The 18,430-nt window shown below is 38.7% G+C and overlaps 1 protein-coding gene across 1 annotated transcript in view; it reads left to right on the top strand.

Annotated features, from left to right (window-relative positions):
* The window catches only part of LOC121185682 (CUB and sushi domain-containing protein 3-like), a 205,487-nt gene that overhangs the window by 10,583 nt on the left and 176,474 nt on the right, over positions 1-18,430 (top strand). The window contains exon 2 of the mRNA XM_041044003.1: positions 4,037-4,259. Coding sequence (XP_040899937.1) covers positions 4,037-4,259 — 223 coding nt within the window. The remainder of the gene's footprint in view (positions 1-4,036; positions 4,260-18,430) is intronic.

Below are 18,430 nucleotides of genomic sequence, written 5' to 3'. Positions count from 1 at the left end.
GATGACAGCGCTTAACATATTACAAGCTTGTATGATTCACAGCATTGTAAAGGGGGATTCTAATTCATAATGGATAGCTTATAGGAGAAAAAAAAGAAAAACTAAGGGGGCACTATGTAGTGGGTTGGGTGGGTTGGGGGGGCGGTTGGGAAATTGAGAGGTAGAGTTGCAGAGTAGGAAGAGAGAGAGCGATGAAAAAAGATTCTGGGAACAATTGGCTGAAGCGACAGTGAATGAAATAGGTGAGTGAGACGGAGAGAGGTTGAGAAAAGAAGAGACTGAGGGAGGTACAAAGAGGGAAAAAAATGCAGATGGCGTTAGAGAGTAGCAGGGATAATGAAGGATGAAAGGAATACATAGATCTGAGAGGGAGAAAGAGGGAGAGAGACAGAAAGAAGGAAATAGATATCTTGGCAACGAGCATCTGTTCTGTCATCCCCAAGACATCAGAATAATCAGCCACACAAACACTGCTAAGCAGTTCACACAAACAGCATTACTCTGAATACTTCGCAACATTAGTCATCTAATGCTCAACAAACACTGAAATATTTCTCGGACTAATAGATCTCTGTGGCTGCTGTTCTTGTTATAGAAACTGCATAAACACTGGTCGATACAAGAAAGCCTCAAATAAAAGAAGTAATACTATACTTTTGTCGCTGAAGATTGTGTGAGCCTAATTGAGCCCAACGGAAAGTTTACAGGCTTTTTCCTTGGCTCTGTTGATATCCTCTACCAGGATTGCTTCAGGTTTGTGTTCTGCTACAATGCTTAGCTGCAGCTGCACTTCAATTGCACTCATGGTTATGTAGCCCGTGATTAAAACTGCATGTCTCTAGTTTCATATATTTTTCACTCTAACAGAAAAGTGTTAGTGGTAATCATTCTGTTGTAAGAATTAAAGGGTTCCTTCAGTGATTTAGCAGTAGCAGTAGTAGTAGTAGTATTACCCTTTCCACAAAGTTAGGAGACTCACAAGAGAGTAAATTAAAAAGAAAAAAAAAAAGGTCAAAATTGATGCAGCTGAGGTCAAGACATCCTCACTTTTAGTCCCTGTTATGAGTCAAGTCCCAAAATACTGGATTATTATACAGCTTGTGTTTTGAAGTAGTATTCCTCATGCCTAGTACATTTAACTTTATGTGTAAAAATTGTGGAGTGCCCCTTTAAACAAACAAAGCTTAAATGTTTGCTTGTTCCTTTTAAATAATTCTGTCTTAGACCAAAATCAATATTGTAGACATTAACACAATGTTGTGGAGTATTAGATTATCTGTAATATGTTTGTTGCTCCCATTGTTACTTGGGACAACTGCATCATCCTGTGGAGATGGTCATGTAAAATTAAATTTTACCAAAATGTTTTCATAATCATGTTCATAAAAATGGGAGAGGTCACTGCAAGATGAATAATAAACTGAAGCCAAATATCAGTATTCAGATGGTGTAACATTGGAGCACTCTGGTAACCGAATGGACACAGAGCGTGCTACATAACTGCAGCATCCATGGTTTGATTCTGGCCTGGGGATCTTTGTTGCATGTCACACCCCTTCGCTCTCCCCCCATGTTTCAAACTTGCTTCTTCACTTCTGACTTTCCAATTAAGGAAAAAAAGTCTTTAAAAAAAATAGTGAAAAAAATAGTGTAACACTATGCATTTCTGCCCTAAAACTTGTCTGATTGTACAGCTTTGTCTAAAGTGAATTAAGTCTAAACTTTTCATTAGCTCTTACTTTTTTTTAAATGTCACACACGCACCCAGTCTATTTATTGCTTTCGGTCGGAAACACAAACAAATTGTAGCAACCAGGAAAATAAGTGGTGGCAGCTTTTTAGATATGAAGGCAATGTGGATTAGACATCTTACAGGCAGGCCCTAGTTCAGTTCATTAAATTCAAAAATGTGTTACAAACTTAAGGTAAATGATCAGTGTAAACAGAAACATGCAGCAATACTCTATGTACAGACACAACAAATACGACCACAGTTGTTGGTCAAATAAGCTGTCAGATTGCAGTAACTAATCTGTCATCAAAATCCTCATCCCCACTTTTCCACTCAGCTTGGTTGAATCCTTGACTGTGGTGGTAATTATAGTCTTCCAGAGAGCACTTGAAAGCAGCAATAATGTACCATGTCACAGGTTGGATTGTGTTGACCCTGTAGGCGTTGCATCAAGGCTGCAAATTTGCCATGAATACATGTTTTCTCAGCAGTGACGAAAGTAGTTGCAACTTGCAACATGCGACACACCTTGGCGGGAATTTTTTCCACTGCATTTAGAGCAACAGGTCACCACCAGATACAATATCTTAAACCTGCATGTGCATACTGAAATCTATAACTGTATCTATAAGAAGGTCAAGCCACTTGATCACTGGATGCAGGAAAAATAAATTGGTCTGGAGAGTAGCAGTTATCTGACAACAGGTGGAGACATACTGTAATGTCAGGGACTCTGGGTCAGGATCCCTGTGAGTGTAATATCCTGAAGGCATCGCAAGATGTAAAGATTGTGGAGATAGTTCCCGTGGATAATCACATTTGTGATGACAGAGTTGTTTTTTGTGGAATATAAATAGCTGCCAGGCTTTGTCCAAAAACAATGAGATGAAACAGCTTGACAAAAGGGAAATTATTTGTCAGTTCGTCTCACAGTTTGACATTTTGACTATTTGTTCACATCAGTTTAGAAGGCGTACGTATTAATGGGAAAAATTAGTGCTGTCCGTCTTGTTAGAGGCCACTTGATCTGCCTATCTGTCAAATGATCTGTGTTTTATTTTTTCCCATACTGGTGCATATGTCTGGCTAGCACTATGCAAAACATCCTTTACCTACAGAGTGTGAAAAGTTAATTACACTATGTCCCAGCAGTGGGATGCTTTGGCCTTGATAGTGCTACTTTGGGTGTGTGTTGCTCTAGACACAATCTTTGCACAACCTCGCCAAATTACACATTGTTAGAAAGATTCAAGTCTCCTGATTCTATCTATGCAAAGCATTCTGGGATCCTCAAATCACTACAAATACTATGGACACAGAATTCAGCCCTACACACCCTACAGACAATATTTTCCCCTTTTTGAATGATCCATCATGCCTGTGCCTCTGTAACTGTGGCTCAGTATCTCTCATAGTCATTCTGATTATTTGGTTGTAAAATTTAAATAGTTACCTTTCAAACGAGACCAGGGTTTTGACTGTAATCACAGGGGTTGAATAGCTGAATGGCTGAACAGCAGCCTTTTTATTTTGGATGCGTTATTTTCAGGCTTGTGCACAAAAAATTGGGGTGTCTGGTAACAGGTTAACCTTGTATGTCAAGGGTATTGATTTTCAGCAAGCCAGTGTACTAAGGTGCAAAGATATATCTTGTGTGGGCTGTGAAACAGAATGTTAGGGGCTTGTGGCACCAAATTGGCAGACCTTGCTTGTTGCTTGTCCCTGGAGCTTTCTGACCCTCTGGAAAGAATTGGGCAGTAATGATGCATCACAAGCAGTTTGTTCAGCGTAACACTGAAAAATATCAGCAAGGTCCTAAACTATGCATTTCTTTTCCATTATTACAGCAGTAGGTGTAGCAGCCCATTCTTTTTTTTTTTTTTTTTTTTTTTTTTAATTTGAATGGGAACTGGAAACATAAATGCAAACACAAAACTTGTCTCCGATTCAGCTGGTTGCCAGATTTCACTCACAGCTTGTGCCAGCTGAGAACAATGTGGATTTTCCAAACAATTTGTTCTCAGTAGAAGAAATACTGCACCTGAACTTTACACATTTCATGCAGTTGTTACTCTAAAAGTGTTACTTGGAATAGCATCTGTGCAGGCTTATTTAAAATGTTTTAAAGCCATTCTGGTTATTTATTGCTTTGACTGCTTCCACAAGGCTGAATTAAACACATTTTCTGTAAGCATCTCCACAATTTACTCCTTCTCTTCCATGTGTTGAAGAGAACTAAGAGAGTTATTCACAGTTGCTGTTTGCATTTGATAATGACTTGGTGTTTGTTTCCTTTCGTTCCAGGTTTTATCCACACTTGCGGAGGCACTTTAAAAGGGAGAAATGGGACGATAGAAAGCCCCGGGTTTCCTTATGGATATCCAAATGGAGCAAACTGTACCTGGGTGATTGTTGCAGAGGAAGGGAACAGGATTCATATAGTTTTTCAATCTTTCGCTGTGGAGGAGGAATATGACTTTTTATCTTTGTATGATGGACATCCACACCCGGCTAACTTCAGGACGAGGTAAGGGAGCAGCTCTGAAGCCATGCACCTTGAAGACTGGCAGGCAGGGATGGAAAGATGTGAGGGAGAAAAGTCTTCAATGGTCACGTCTGACAGAAAGTTCATCTTTATTGTACACATGACAAAGACTGCTTATTCTTGTCAGAGAGGTGTCAGGCAAGTCAGCAGTAGTGTGTGAGGATTGCACTGTCTTCTCTTTTCTGACATGGTTTTGTGCAGAATAGAAGTGCCTTCACAAACCTGCAAAAAGGTTTTCATTGGGATTTTATACATGAGAAGCTAATTTTGTGTGTTGGTTTCAAAGGAACCAACTTGCAAAGATGCTTCTTGCACAATAAAACAAAACTGACTTTAAATGTAACATATTTATTTCTAATAATATGTGCAATATTTATACTGTGAACAGTCATACATGTATACAATGTTTTCAGCAGTAAAAGAAAAAGAACTCAGGAAAAAAAAATGCAAAAACAATTTCTTTCATGAAACTGGCTTTAAGTAGTTGTGTTTTTAGACTCCAAAGCAAAGAAACCCCTCAGTCTGTGAGCTCTGAGCAGATTCACTAGCATTTATTTCTGAATGAGCGTGCTGTGTTGCATGCAGTGATGCATGGGTCAGCTCAGTAGCCACCATCCTTTATTCAAATGCTTCACCGTAGGAGACAGAAAACATCAAACACAAAGATTTCACCTTGTTTACTTTAGTTACTGAACAGTCAAACAACTGTTTACTCAGTGTGCTTTCTTTATTCTCACAAAAGCCTGACATTCGAGTGCTGTGGTATGATTTTGTTTCTTATTATTTTTATACCTCCCTCTCCTCACTGTCTGTCTCTAACTGCACTTGATTTTGACAGTAATTTTATACTATCCTGCTAGGCACAATTCAGTAATTAAATTTAAGAAAGAAAATTGATGCTCAAATGTTTTTTTTTTCTGTGGAGGCTTATACTGAACCTACATGTAAGGTATTATTAGGAACAGGCAAGCATGTATAGATACACAAATATAGGTATACATTGTTGAAGTTTTTCTTTTTTCCTTCTTTTTTTTTGCAGGACATGAGCTATTCAAGGATTTCAGTTAACAAATAAATCTGATGCTTTTTTATTAAAAACACCACCAACATGAGCCAAACCTTGCAAATTGGTTTATGCGTGAAAGCTTTGAGCCCGTCATCATGAACTTTCCTTCTGAAAATACATAAATATATTTAAATATTTTGTTGTTTGTCAATAAAAAAAAAAGAAGGACAAAATATATGTCTGATTCAGAGAGAATCTGAACTGCAGCTTTCTTAGGATGTTCTATTTCCTACCTTCCCGAATGAAGCCCGCTTTAAAGAACCATTTTGTGTTTGGATTTCAAAGGAAAAAGCCACAAAGGTTTCACATTTTCCTTGTCAAACCAAATTGCTCAAAATAAACCCACTCTTTATAGATAAGTGTGCTGTGTATTATGAGAAGATTATCTCTCGTCTGAGCTGATAGAGGAGTGAGGATACACACATCTGCTTTTAAACCTGTCAAAAGCTTTTTTTTTTTGAAAGACATCTTAGTGTCTGATTATCCACTTGTATTCACAATCATGCTTCATCAGAGGTGAAAGTGGGGTCCAGCATTTCTCTGTGTGAAACATTCAAAAAGACAGTGCTAAAATGATTTTTCCTTGTCCATTTATGTGGCTCAGCTTCAGTGGAAGTGGACCGAGGTCACATACTAATACAGTGGAGGATGTATAGTAAAGAGTGGAAATGAAGGGGAATAATTCAAGGGCTGATTCACTGTTGATACTTCAGCAACTGAATCACTGAATCAGATTATGTTGCATAATGCTGTTCTCAAGGTCGGGCTCATGAAAGGTTCAGCACCGAGCTGGGTGACTCCACATTGCTTATTGATCTCCCATATTACACTTGTCACTAATGTGGTTAAAAACCTGAAAACACTTAACTTTTTTAAGTCTATGAAAAATTATAGAGAACTTCCTGCAATTGCAAAGCCTTTATATTAATACTGTACCGACCAGATGCAAGCTCAAACATGGGCTGCCATGTTTTTTGTTTGTTTTGGTTTGTTTTTTTTTTTTCCTGTTGCTGTACTAGTGAAATCTTTGTTGCACACATGCCTGAAATGGAACCAAACCAAAATATTCAGCCTTCCCACACCACATTGGATAAAACCCGTTTGTTATAAAAAGAAGACGTTTTAATACCAGTAATTCAAATTTAATGTCAGTAAAATGGCACAAAAAGAAGGACTTTTAGCAGGAACACATGCTGCTGAAAGTTCATGCGCTGAGACAAACTTATTGGCTATTAATTATAACTAGTGTTGTCACAGTGCCAGAATTTTTTTTTTTTTTAACTTCAGTGCCAATTTAAAATTCAGTGACACTGTCAAATGTCAGTGCAGTTTTGAAAAATCAACTAATTTTTAATCCATGAAATATAATTTATAATGTAAGCCTTTCTCACTGTCATTTAACGCTTAGTATAGTACCTCAGAATTGATCGATAACTAGGCTTTAGTTTACAAGAGTTAGAAATCATAGGCAGTTGAGAGACAGGCCTCAACGTAATGAAGAGTTAAGGCCAATTTTCCCATTATTCCTGAATGCACCAGTCTTCCACGCTGGAAACACAGGCTCATCAGTCAGAGCCACGACAGGTGTGCGAAGGTCATGAGGAGATGACAAACAAGGTGGCTTGTTTCTTTTATTTCACTTTGTCCTGGTACCTTCATTTACAAAATCAGGTAATATGCCCGTAGTAACATTTGCTAGGAAAAGTTTGCCGTGTCTGGTTAAATGTGAAAGCTGAGCGCTGGGTGTTCGTCTGCTATCAAAAGGACAGGAAGATTAACATCATGGCTACGTCTGCTGACTTCAGGTAAATTGCTTAATGGCAATAAATTGCACAGTAGCTTAAACACGACTCATACCGCATAGAAAAGCTCAAAAGAAAAAAAAAAGTAAGAGTTCATAATTAATGTTGCACCGGTAAAATGTGTGTTGTGAAAAAAATTCAGTCGTTGCTGAGACATGACAGAGGAGATTGCGTTTATGATTAGAACTGTGCTTGACTGATTGGAGAATTGAGTGTTTTGTGTAATTTACCAGTAACGTGTGCAAACTCACTTACTAAAAATATTTGAATTGTAGTTGTTCTTGTTTTTTTTTTATATTCATGGAGGCGACTACATGACGCCTTAGGCCTGAGGCTTCCGTGAAATGACAGAGGCATTGATGATTTTATGTTGGCGTCTGGTATTTTTGACAAGTTGGTCATACCGTCAGTGTTTAAGCACAAATGTGTTCTTACTGTTTTTATCTCGGTAAAGCTCAGTTAACTTCTTGTGAGTGAAGTGATCATTAAAGTTGCGGGCCTGTTCAATGACAGTTGTTCTACGATATGTAATTAAATAAAACCGTAGATTTCGGGGTAAATACTCGAGATGAAAGTAATTGCAGCTGCACTGGTTTGTCAGGTTTTGACAGAAATGGACAGGTATGCTGTCAGAGGCAGCTACATTAACAGTTTGTGACTTTCTGGCTGGGTTTAGATTTGTTAAAGTTATGGTAATCAGCCAGGCCTGGTGATGTTCTTCCCCGTCCAATGTCATCTTTCAGGTGACATTTCTCTTGTCTTTTTCCTTGTTTCACCAACTGTGAAATTATTATCCTAAAAAAAAAAGGGGGTAATTTGCCACTTTCTGTTCAAGAGGTGGAGTTGACAGTTAAATGCACAAACCACACACACACACACACACACACACACACACACACACACACACACACACACACACAAACACAAACACAAAACAAAAAAAACCCCAAACGACTGTGATGGTACAAAAACTGTTATTGGCCAATCCACAGCCAATTTTTAAGATGGTGTAAGGTTTTGTTTACAATTGCAGCCTAATTTGGTTTTGAGGATATACAAAATGATATTTCTTTTGTAAAGTTTTTAACCATGTCTTAAAATTATGATCTAATGCCTCCCTGCCTTGTCCTTGCTAATGGATTACTGTTTATTTTGAATCCTGATATAACTGAAACTTAAACATTCTGCCCATGAAAACTTAAGGTTTTGCATTTTCTTTAGTTCATTTTTTGTTTAAAGAAAATTTTTTGTTTAAAGAAAACTCCCTGGTTATGTTTGTGTTTTTGTCCCTGGGCTAATTATTTCTGCTGAAGTAACTTAATTTGAGTTTAATTTTGTTGTGATATGATTGTGACACTGCAGAGGTTTCCCTGGCTCCATGTGTAGTGTATGAATGAATGGAGGCAGGTGGATGAATGGAGGGTAAAAAACGTTGAAAGTTCTTTCAATGGATTTCAGACTGGACATGTTTTCACTTTACCACTTTATTTTTCCACCATTGTGCTGAATCACAGAAAAGTCTGATTCGTAAATATTTAGTATGTGTTAGTATTTGGCCTGTTTATTCTATACTGCCATTATTATGCAGGACATGTTTGAGAGGAAACTGTCTTCCGTAGCTTTTGAATTGGTGTGTTGTCGTTAAAGGTCAGTTTGCATCTTCTGTATCATCATTGATCCACATCTCTGATGATCCTAGCACTGATGCAGGAAAAGGGATCGCTTAAAGTGCAGTGGGAGTTTGCAGCTGAAAGCACACCAATACTTTAGTCACATCTTTATTAAACATCAAATATCTTCAGCCCATGATAATGATGATAATTATTTAGTCAGAATATATAAATGTATCACACTAGTAATTTTTGTACATGCCAGATTAGCATTGTGTCAAAAACAATGACAATGACAAGCTATTTCCAAGAAGTCATGTGCTATTGTCCATGACAAGGGCATAGTTAGAATGCGTGTCATGCTATGTTGTTTGGGTGTTATGAAAGGCTTCTCAGAGCCACTGACTGAGAAGCGGAACATTTCCAATCTAAGGGAGGACATTATGTCTCGAAGCCACCGACTAAGTATGTGCGGGGCAGCATCCCTCCATTTGAGCAAGACTCCGCATCTGGCCAAGAGTGAAGGGAAGGCAGCCATGTGGCGCTCGGCAGGTGTCAGATGAGGAACTTTGAAATGTTGGATGGTGTGTGAAAGATGTCTGTCCAGAATTTTTGTGAGGGCATAGTCTGTACACGCGGATAGGGGTAGAATGCATTTGTTGCAGGTGGGGGTGATTTTGGGGTGGCTGCTGGACAATTTAACCTATGACGTGTGGCCCTTAAATTGCACTGGGCATTGTCGTGCTCAAAGTGAAGATTTGTATATTGAAGTAATGATGGACTTACATTTGTCAGCAGGTAATCTATGCCCCAAATCATGTTCCCAGGATGATTTAAATCCTGTCTAGATCCTGTCCAGGTAGATGTGAACTTTTTATGTTTAGTGTTGATAGTACATCTGTAGATAGTGGGTCAAATGAAAGAAATGTGTCAACAGGGTTAGTGTTGGGTTCTTCAGGAAAGCGTGGGAGGATAGAGCGCACGTGTGTCTGACCCGCGAATATCGAAAGAAATGTGTTTCGGTAGATTGTATTTCTCTGACAGTTGGCTGTTAGAGATGAAATGATGATGTTATCTTTGAACATGTCTCTGAACCATCCCAGGCATTTCCTGTGCCAGACCTCAAAGGTTGAGTCATGTCAGGATGGGGTGAAGAGATGGCTGGAAGCAACAGGACTCAGAAGAGAGAAGCCTCTGTAGCCAGAAGTCCTTCTGACCTGGGCCCACACTCTTAGGATTGATTAATGTCTGTATATACCTGTAGGGAAAACATGCTTGTAATTTGACTGAATGAAATGTGGTTTGATGCTTAGTAAAATTGTGATTTGAGAGATTTTGAGATTTTGTGTGAAGGTTGTACTTCAGCCTTCAACTGTAGATTGAGACCAACATTTAACCAGGTTTACATTCATCTAATCTACTCAAAGCTACCGCTGATGACTATCAGCAAATACTGAAAGTGTTTGATGATAGTGGAGATCTCAGGTGATGATGGAGATGGGCAGAAAAATCATTGTGGTAGTTAAGTATGCGATGCTGTGTGAGGTGATTATACTTTGGTCAGTAATATGCATTGTGATAAATACATAAAATATACATTTTTTTGCAATTAATTGTAACTTTCCACTGAGAGTACACTGAGGTGTTTGTTTACAGAGATGCTGATTCAAGCGTGTGTGATAGATGGAGGCTGCAATGTTATGCACTGGAAGAAAACACAGCAAAGCTTAAAAAAAAAAAGCCAGGGAGGTGGATGTGCAGAGTTGATGTTTTGATGTATGATTGTTTTGTGCAAGATACTTATCTACCTATGTTTTATCTTCAAACTCTAGGGAAATACTTATATGTAAATGTTGAAGTTCAGGCTTAATGTACCTCAGAAGCACCAGAAAGCTATACAGTGAAACTTTTATACCAAAGCACTCTTGACTGAAACACAAATGATGTATTATTTTGACTGTTGAGTTATACTTACCTTTTTTAAAAGAATGTATAGGTGTTTGTCCCAGTCATTGCTGATCAGGCTGTGTCAAGTATAGGGTTAACAATGTACTAAACAAGAAACCAGAGATTATATTTTTCTCAGACCTTTTAAAGTTACATGGAACTAATCCTGCCATTCAGAGAGGAGGAGGAAAAGCATGACTTATTCTTGCTACAAGACAAAAGCAAGTGGCTCAAATTTGATGGGTTTTTCCAAATCCAACCCAAACCTCTAAATAGCAACGTCGTTCTTTGTGTTTTTGTCACACTTTTGTTTTTTCCAAGTGGTGGATTTCATTCCAATGTGGGACTTTGTCGTGTGGCGCCAGAAAATAATAATTCCATGACAGAGTCTTTGCTGTGCCTCCAGGGCCCAAAGTATATGCTAGTAGACGCCTGCTCTTGCACAATTAATTCATTCCAAAACTAAAATCACTCAGTAGAAGGGAAAAACAAGCGTTCTTACCTTGTCTTTTCTTACCTTTTGTTTAACTTTGTCAAGAAAGATGCAGCTCAAACTTTCCCACCTTCTCCTCCAGCATCTTGTTCTGAAAGATGCTCATTTCCATATGGCAGCAGCTGAAGTTGTTTCATTTTCTGCTTTTCCTTGTTTTTCCTTCCTCTCAACGTATGTTGATGTGTGGTTCGCTCAGGTGTTACTTCAGCTGGAATGAATAAGATGGTGCATGCAGTGACAAGCAGCATTTTTCTTTTCTTCTCTCTTTCAGGGTAATTATAAATAGAAACCTTGATAAAGATTAAAGAGGCCTTTAATTTATTAATGCTATTAATTAATTAAGGCAGAGATTCAGAAGGGAGCACGACAAAAGCGACAATGAATTTTTAACATGAAAAAGAATCGACATCCCCGTGATGGACCTGATTAGTGTGTCTCCCTATTGATCTATGTATTCTCTTTGCTCTGTGAAGCCCCCCCCATCCTTCTCACTCGGTGCTGCACTTACATTACGTTCAATCCCTCGTGCCTGAGAGTGACTGGTTGAAGCACTCATTATTGTGATGAAATTATATGCTGAGGATGGTAGAGGATGGAAGGAGAGTTAGGGTAATAAAGCCTTTTATTCCAGTGTTGCCCTGCACAAATAACGACCTCATTATGGTGATCTTTTTGCTGCTGTCATTATACAATTACTATGACAAGAGCATATTGAATACACTGTTGACAAAGGCTATGGTTTTGATTTGTTACTCGGCAAGAAGACAGTACGTGTCTTCTTGCTGTAGCTTGTGAGGAAGTGATCCCTCCATCAAGATCCTCAAACCCTGAACTAAACACCGTAGCCGTGCGTCTGTGAAAGGTTTGACTGTAGCTCTGTGACTGTTAAGACGGTGTGAAAAAATTGATCTGTCTTGGTACTCTTGGTCTTTAAGTGACAGTTTGAACCTTGTCTTTGGTGAATCATGGACCTGCTAGAGTATTTTAAAATTTAGTATTCTTATATTTTTCATTTTTCTACTACCCATGTTATAACTTTAACGGATGCAAAAGCTGGTACTTTACTCTGCGCTAAGCATCATGGGACAAAACATTATCTGGACCAGGGGCCGGCAACCTTAAATACTCAAAGAAAAAAGCCATTTGGACTGTCTCCCACAGAAAAGAAAAACACCCGGAGCCACAAAACCCTTTTGACATCTAAAATGAGGATAACACTGCGCATATATATATATATATATATATATATATATATATATATATATATATATATATATATATATATATATATATATATATATATATGCTTCTGTGTTCCGTCATCACTGTATCGCGTGCCCTGGAGCATGCAGTCACCTGTCAGCCTCAAAATGTTGCCACTGGGTGTCGCACATCAGCGTTTGAGACGCATATTTTGAGCGACAAAAAATTAAAAATGTTTTATTTTGATGTTACAAAATCACCGTAATCCTCAAATTTAGAATTAAATTTAAAAAAACGAACTAAAATAAAAATACATTTAAATCAAATACTCATTATTTATTTTCCAAAGTCAGAGGGAGCCACAGCAGAGGGATGAAAGAGCCACATGCGGCTCTGGAGCCGCGGGTTGCCGACCCCTGATCTAGACAGTATATGCAATTGTTTACCATTAGTACAATATTTCAAGGATGCTTGAGCAAGACTGTCATTGGTTTGAATCTTGAAAGTGGTTCTCCTCCTGTGCAGATATATATATATATATATATATATATGCTTCCTCCTATAATCAAATAGACCAGAGAGCCAGGTGGCCTGGAGAATGAATAGGTCTCCACATAACACAGAGTACCAAGCACGGCTCCTCCAATCTCAGGAACATTGTTTGACATGGATTATTGAACTCTTGCCTGACATGTTTGCCTTACCAGTTGGCAAATAAGTCATAAAATCCCTTTTAGATATTAAATTATTTTGTGTGTATGTCTTGAATGTCAAACATTACACAGAATGACACGAAGCTGGTTTTCAGCTCAGTCCAAACTCATTTTTTAAAGAAGTTGTATAATATTAGTTTGCAGTTTGAGGGCTGGTAAGGAAATAGAAAACATAATAGATGTCAGCCAGGTGTGGTATAGCAGCGGACCACGTCCAGTGAGACTTTAACCCTTTGTTGGATTGATTCTCTGTCCAGTGGCTATGGGGTTTTAAAATATGATGTTCCGTTTTGATTGACTTGATGAGGCTGCATAGTGATGAAACTTGAAAACATTTGCTACAGAATAGTTGCTGAATCTGGAGCTTAGTATGAATTGTTGATGTCTAGTTAATTTTCAGCTTTTGTCCTCTTGACTATCAAAAGTATCAACCTAAGTTTCCGTCCCTTTCTAAGGATGCTACCATGTTGTTTTCTGCGTGCCCCCCTTCTTTTTCAGAAAAACTCCTAAATGGCCAAAATTGTAATGCTGTTTCTGTTTTTATTTTTTTCAGTGGCAAAATGTACAAAAAGGTCATAACCTATGCATTTCTAATAAGTATCCTTTTCTCTCGCAGCTTTGCTTTCATAGTATGCCAGGCACACACTGTGTGGAGATCTGTTTTCAAATCTGAACACAAATGTCACATTGTCAAATTTTGAAACATACATATGTACACAGCTGAGTTTCCATCTGGAGCTATAAGTCAGATGAAAAGACCAGTTCTTGATCATTTCAAATTTAAAACATCTTGCTAAAGTTTTTATTGAAGACCAGTTGAGGCTCGTGTACATACAGTGCATTTCTAGGCCCTTAACAATGGACAAAACATGTGGATAAAATTGTTTACCTGTGACCTCTGAGTCAAAATTATTATTATATTAATCAGCGAGTCCCAGTGATGCAAGACAAGTCCAAAGAATTCAGTTACAGTGCACTTTGCACATTTAATTTTGAGTTGAAAATTTGAAGTGCATTGTTATCTAAAGTGGATTGTTATCTAATGTGAACTTGTGTAGTTTGTGGCTAAGATTATAGTTCATGTTGTAAACACATGTACAGATTGTGTATTCCTTTGTATTTTCAGGACTCTAGACTCAAAATTGTTGCATGATTGTTAGCAAGTTCAAATTTCAAGTGGACGCATCCGTGCAAGAACATGATGATCGTTAGGCTGTTATGCTGCCCTTCTGGCACATGTGCTGTGTTAGCCATTGTGGTTGAATGTAGTACTGTTCTTCTTCTCTGGCTCAGTCAGTCTCCCCCTGCCTGCACTTTGATCACACACACACACACTGATGATGAATCGCGCCAGACAATCCATTTAGCTGTTACCATGTTCCAAAGATGAAGCGGCCCATAGCTGGTTATTTTAAAAAACAAAATGAGGAGAGGGAGGAGGAGGCTGGTGGAGAAGAAGAGCCAACAAGAGGTCCCAACTTAGACACAACAGATGATGAGAGTGCAGGCTTCACGCAGGAACAGACAGACTGAGTCAGTGGAGAAGAAAATGTAATACTTTTAATCACAGTGGCTAATGCAGTACCCATGGTTGTGATGCTGTTTGTGTTGTGTAGGTATTGTGGCCCGTCCATTGCAGGCAACTCTAAACTTGTCACCAGGTCAGCACAGTTTAAGCTGCTCAACAACCGCAAGCAACACAAAACCAGTAGGGACCGATCCATCACCTGAAACACTGAGCCTCATTTCACTTCTTTTTAGCGGTTAGATGAGTGGATGAGAATGAAATGGTCATCAATTTCAAAATGTACATGTACGTTACATATTTTTCCACCCTTAACCTCCTGAATCAGTTTCCAAGTATCGTGCAGACATTTAGGTAGTAGAACATAATTCTGTGACTCTTGACCTGTGTGTTTCATATATTGCTACTCTCTTGTTATGCCCTGTGATAAGATCCCCAGGCCTGAACAGTACTAGTCATAGAACAAGTGGTGCCACTAGTGTCAAGTGGTTAGGGCTATATTGTCTGTTTTTACACAGAGAACAGAGTGCAGACAGTGCAAGTGCAGTGCATAAATATTGTGCTGCTGGCTACCATCGAATCAGTCATCACTAAAGAAAAAAGTTTGCTTTGTTGCCACAGATTGAAAAGAATTGGCTTCAGCCAGTACAAGTGCATTGGTTAGTCACAGTGAGGGGATGAAAGATACACATGAAGCAAAAAACAATATGCGATTGCATACATGGAAAGAAATGATGAGAGTCATGAGCCACGACTTTTGTACTCACTGAAAATCACTTTGCAAATAACTGAAAGTAGCACAAGATTTTTGTGAACTAAAAGTGGTATTAATAGTTGTGCAGTGCTTTGTGATTTATCTGCTCCAGCCTTTGTCACCTCCAACCTGAATGACCTAAATCGAATCTAGGCTTTGACTGTCTTCTCCTCTTCACCTGAATATACCAGAACACCCTTCAGACTGCATAACTGAAGGAGAAATACAGGATTAATTACTCTTTTGGGTAATGAAAGGATAATTTCAGCCTAAATGTATCCCAGTTATGTTTTTGCATTTGACACCATACTTATTCTCATCTGGAGAATTACTTGCAGATTCATGATACTGTAGAAAATGACAGTGTGATTCTGTGCAAAGCTAAAGATGAGTAGGACAGTAGACGGGACAGAAGGATATTAACTTTATGACCATTCACCAGACTTTCTCCATATCACATTTCCCTTTACAATTCAAGAAATTACATTTATTTTCATTCTTCACTCTTATTAGACAGAGAAGAACCAAGATTGAATTAATTGATAGGATGATTTGACCTTTATTACTGCAGTTATTAAAACGAAATGTCAGTGTCTGGGGCTGCTTTAATGAGTTAGGACGTCAGTGCAAAATAAGTCTATTAATCATCCCCAGCTGTTTTTTCTTTATTTCGGAGAGATGAGCAGCAGGAAGGCGATTATTCACACTGGTATGTAAGGGGACTTATTTTGCTCTGTTTCTAACAATAAACCAAAAGTGAGGGGTTTACTTTAAAGGAGCAGTGTGTAGGATTTAGTGGCACCTAGCGGCAAGGTTGCAGATTGCAACCAACTGAATACCCCTTCCCTCCCTTTCCAAACATGTAGGAGAACCTGCGGTGGCCTTCAGGGAACGTAAAACCATGAAAGGCCCTTTCTAGAGCAAGGGTTAGTGTTTGTTGTGGGCTGTTGTAGAAAAATGTCAGTGCAACATAGCGGGCTCCATGGAAGAGGACCCACACCTGATGCAGATATGAAGGGCTCATTGTAAGCTAACGAAAACAGTTAAAGGTGATTATCCACTAATGTTAACATAATTAGGAATATTACATTCCATTTCTGCCAGTAGAGCCTCCTGAATTCTACACATTGGTCCTTTAATTGTCCTTTAATTGTTGCTTACTTTGTAAGATCAGCACAACACTCAGGTCTCCTTCCATCTTGTTGTTTTTTGTTCTTTCTTCTCCTTCACAGGAAGAACAGTGTAGCAGTGGTGGGAGAGGAGGGCAGAGACAAACAGTGTAGGAGAGGTGGGCAGAGACAAACAGAGAGATACAAAGAGGCAAAGCAACATGAACAGTGAACCAGCAAGAAAGGAAAAGTAACAGTAAAAAAGAGCAACCTCATTGTGCAAGAAACAGAAAGTGAAAGAGAGCTAGTGTGACAGAAAGAGCTACAGCGACACAGAGCGAAAGACAGATGGAGGCAGAGAGACAGTGAGTCAAACAAATAGGGGTACATCATTCCTGTCTCTCTCTCCTCTCTGTCTGTAGCGCGCCGCTACTGTGACACACTAATCAGATGGCGGGAATGTCTGACAGCTACCTTCAGGGCTGATGTAGTGTGTTCAGGTGGAAGGAGAGGCTGCATCTGTCCAGGCAATCATTGGTGCTCTGTTCCCAGGCACACGTAGCCATTCTGCTGCCACTGGTGTTGCTTCGATCCATAAAGGGGGGTGGGGGGTGCCGTAGCTGCTCAGACACTAGGCAGCTTTAGACCCACAATCCCATTTTTGGTTAACCTGGTGGAGTCTAATACAGATACAGAGTACTTGGTTGGTACTTTCTGACTCACACTTGTGTGGAATTTCTATTTGCACAGCTACACAAAGTTAAATTTAGTATCTTCATTTTTTTTTGTGAATAGGCTTTGATCAGATTTTTAAATGTTTCCATCTCACTCATGCCTGAAGGATGTTGTTTTTAAACAGGCTTTGATCAAATCCATCAAATCATTTTCATGCAAGCAATTTTGTTCTGACTTTTTGTGACCATGACCAGCTTTGATCACCATCACAGGTCAAAGCAATTAATGTTACTGACGGGCTAAGAGTGGCCCTGCTTTATCTATAGCGGACGACCTTTTTCCTCTGTGGAGTTGGAATTTTGGCACCAAATTATTATATATTTTAATCCAGACACTCTATGCAACACTCCGGACTTGTAAAACCCTTCCTTTTCACCCCAACATTCAGTTGATATATTCAGTAATGCTGTACATGCAGATCTTTATGGCTCCTAACAGTGGTTTTGTTTTTGTAATTTTATTCATTGGATGAATAAGTAGCAGTAGTACTCTAAATCCTCATTTTTTATGTGCAAGTTCCCTACCATGTTTTAAAAAGAAAATTACATATAGCAGTGTTCTTGATATAAATTAGCTTTCCTGTCAATTCAAACCATATACCAGTGAACCAGCAAGGACTTTAGCAGTGAGCTAGAATAAACTGTAAATTAAATACAAGAGTTTGTCAGATTGCTAGATGTTTTAATAGCCATGTATCTTTGAGGGGTTAAAATGTGATTTCTCTCATAGCTGCAAACAAACTTATGACAAACATTAGTGCTTGTCCTTTTATTAAACTTTTATTTCTTTTTGTTCATTTTGACTATGATGCTTTTAACGGCTGAATTTCCACTTTGTCATGTTCCGTAGTGAGTCTGGCGTACCTCCCAGAGTCATATTAGGGCATAATTTGGTATTTTAAATGTCTTTTTAGTAGAATCTCAAATGTGTGATTTAGTTTGTAGACTTGTGTCTGATAACTAAATCACAAGCGCCTTGTGTCTGGCAGCAGGCCCCATGGTGTTTTTTTTTGTTAATGACATTTTCCAACCATTCACCTGATGCTCCTGTTGCCAAAGCAACAGCAGCAGTGAATACCAGATGATGGAGATCTCTTTGTCTGCTTTTTGTTAGACATACTTAGGTTAGAATGTGCTTCTTTGGCTTTAAACAAACCAGAACACAGTAAGGTATTCTAGAGGCTCACTGAGAAAATG

This window comes from Toxotes jaculatrix, chromosome 8 (assembly GCF_017976425.1).
Source record: "Toxotes jaculatrix isolate fToxJac2 chromosome 8, fToxJac2.pri, whole genome shotgun sequence".
Classification (NCBI taxonomy): domain Eukaryota; kingdom Metazoa; phylum Chordata; class Actinopteri; family Toxotidae; genus Toxotes; species Toxotes jaculatrix.
This window is presented reverse-complemented; position numbering and strand designations above follow the sequence as displayed.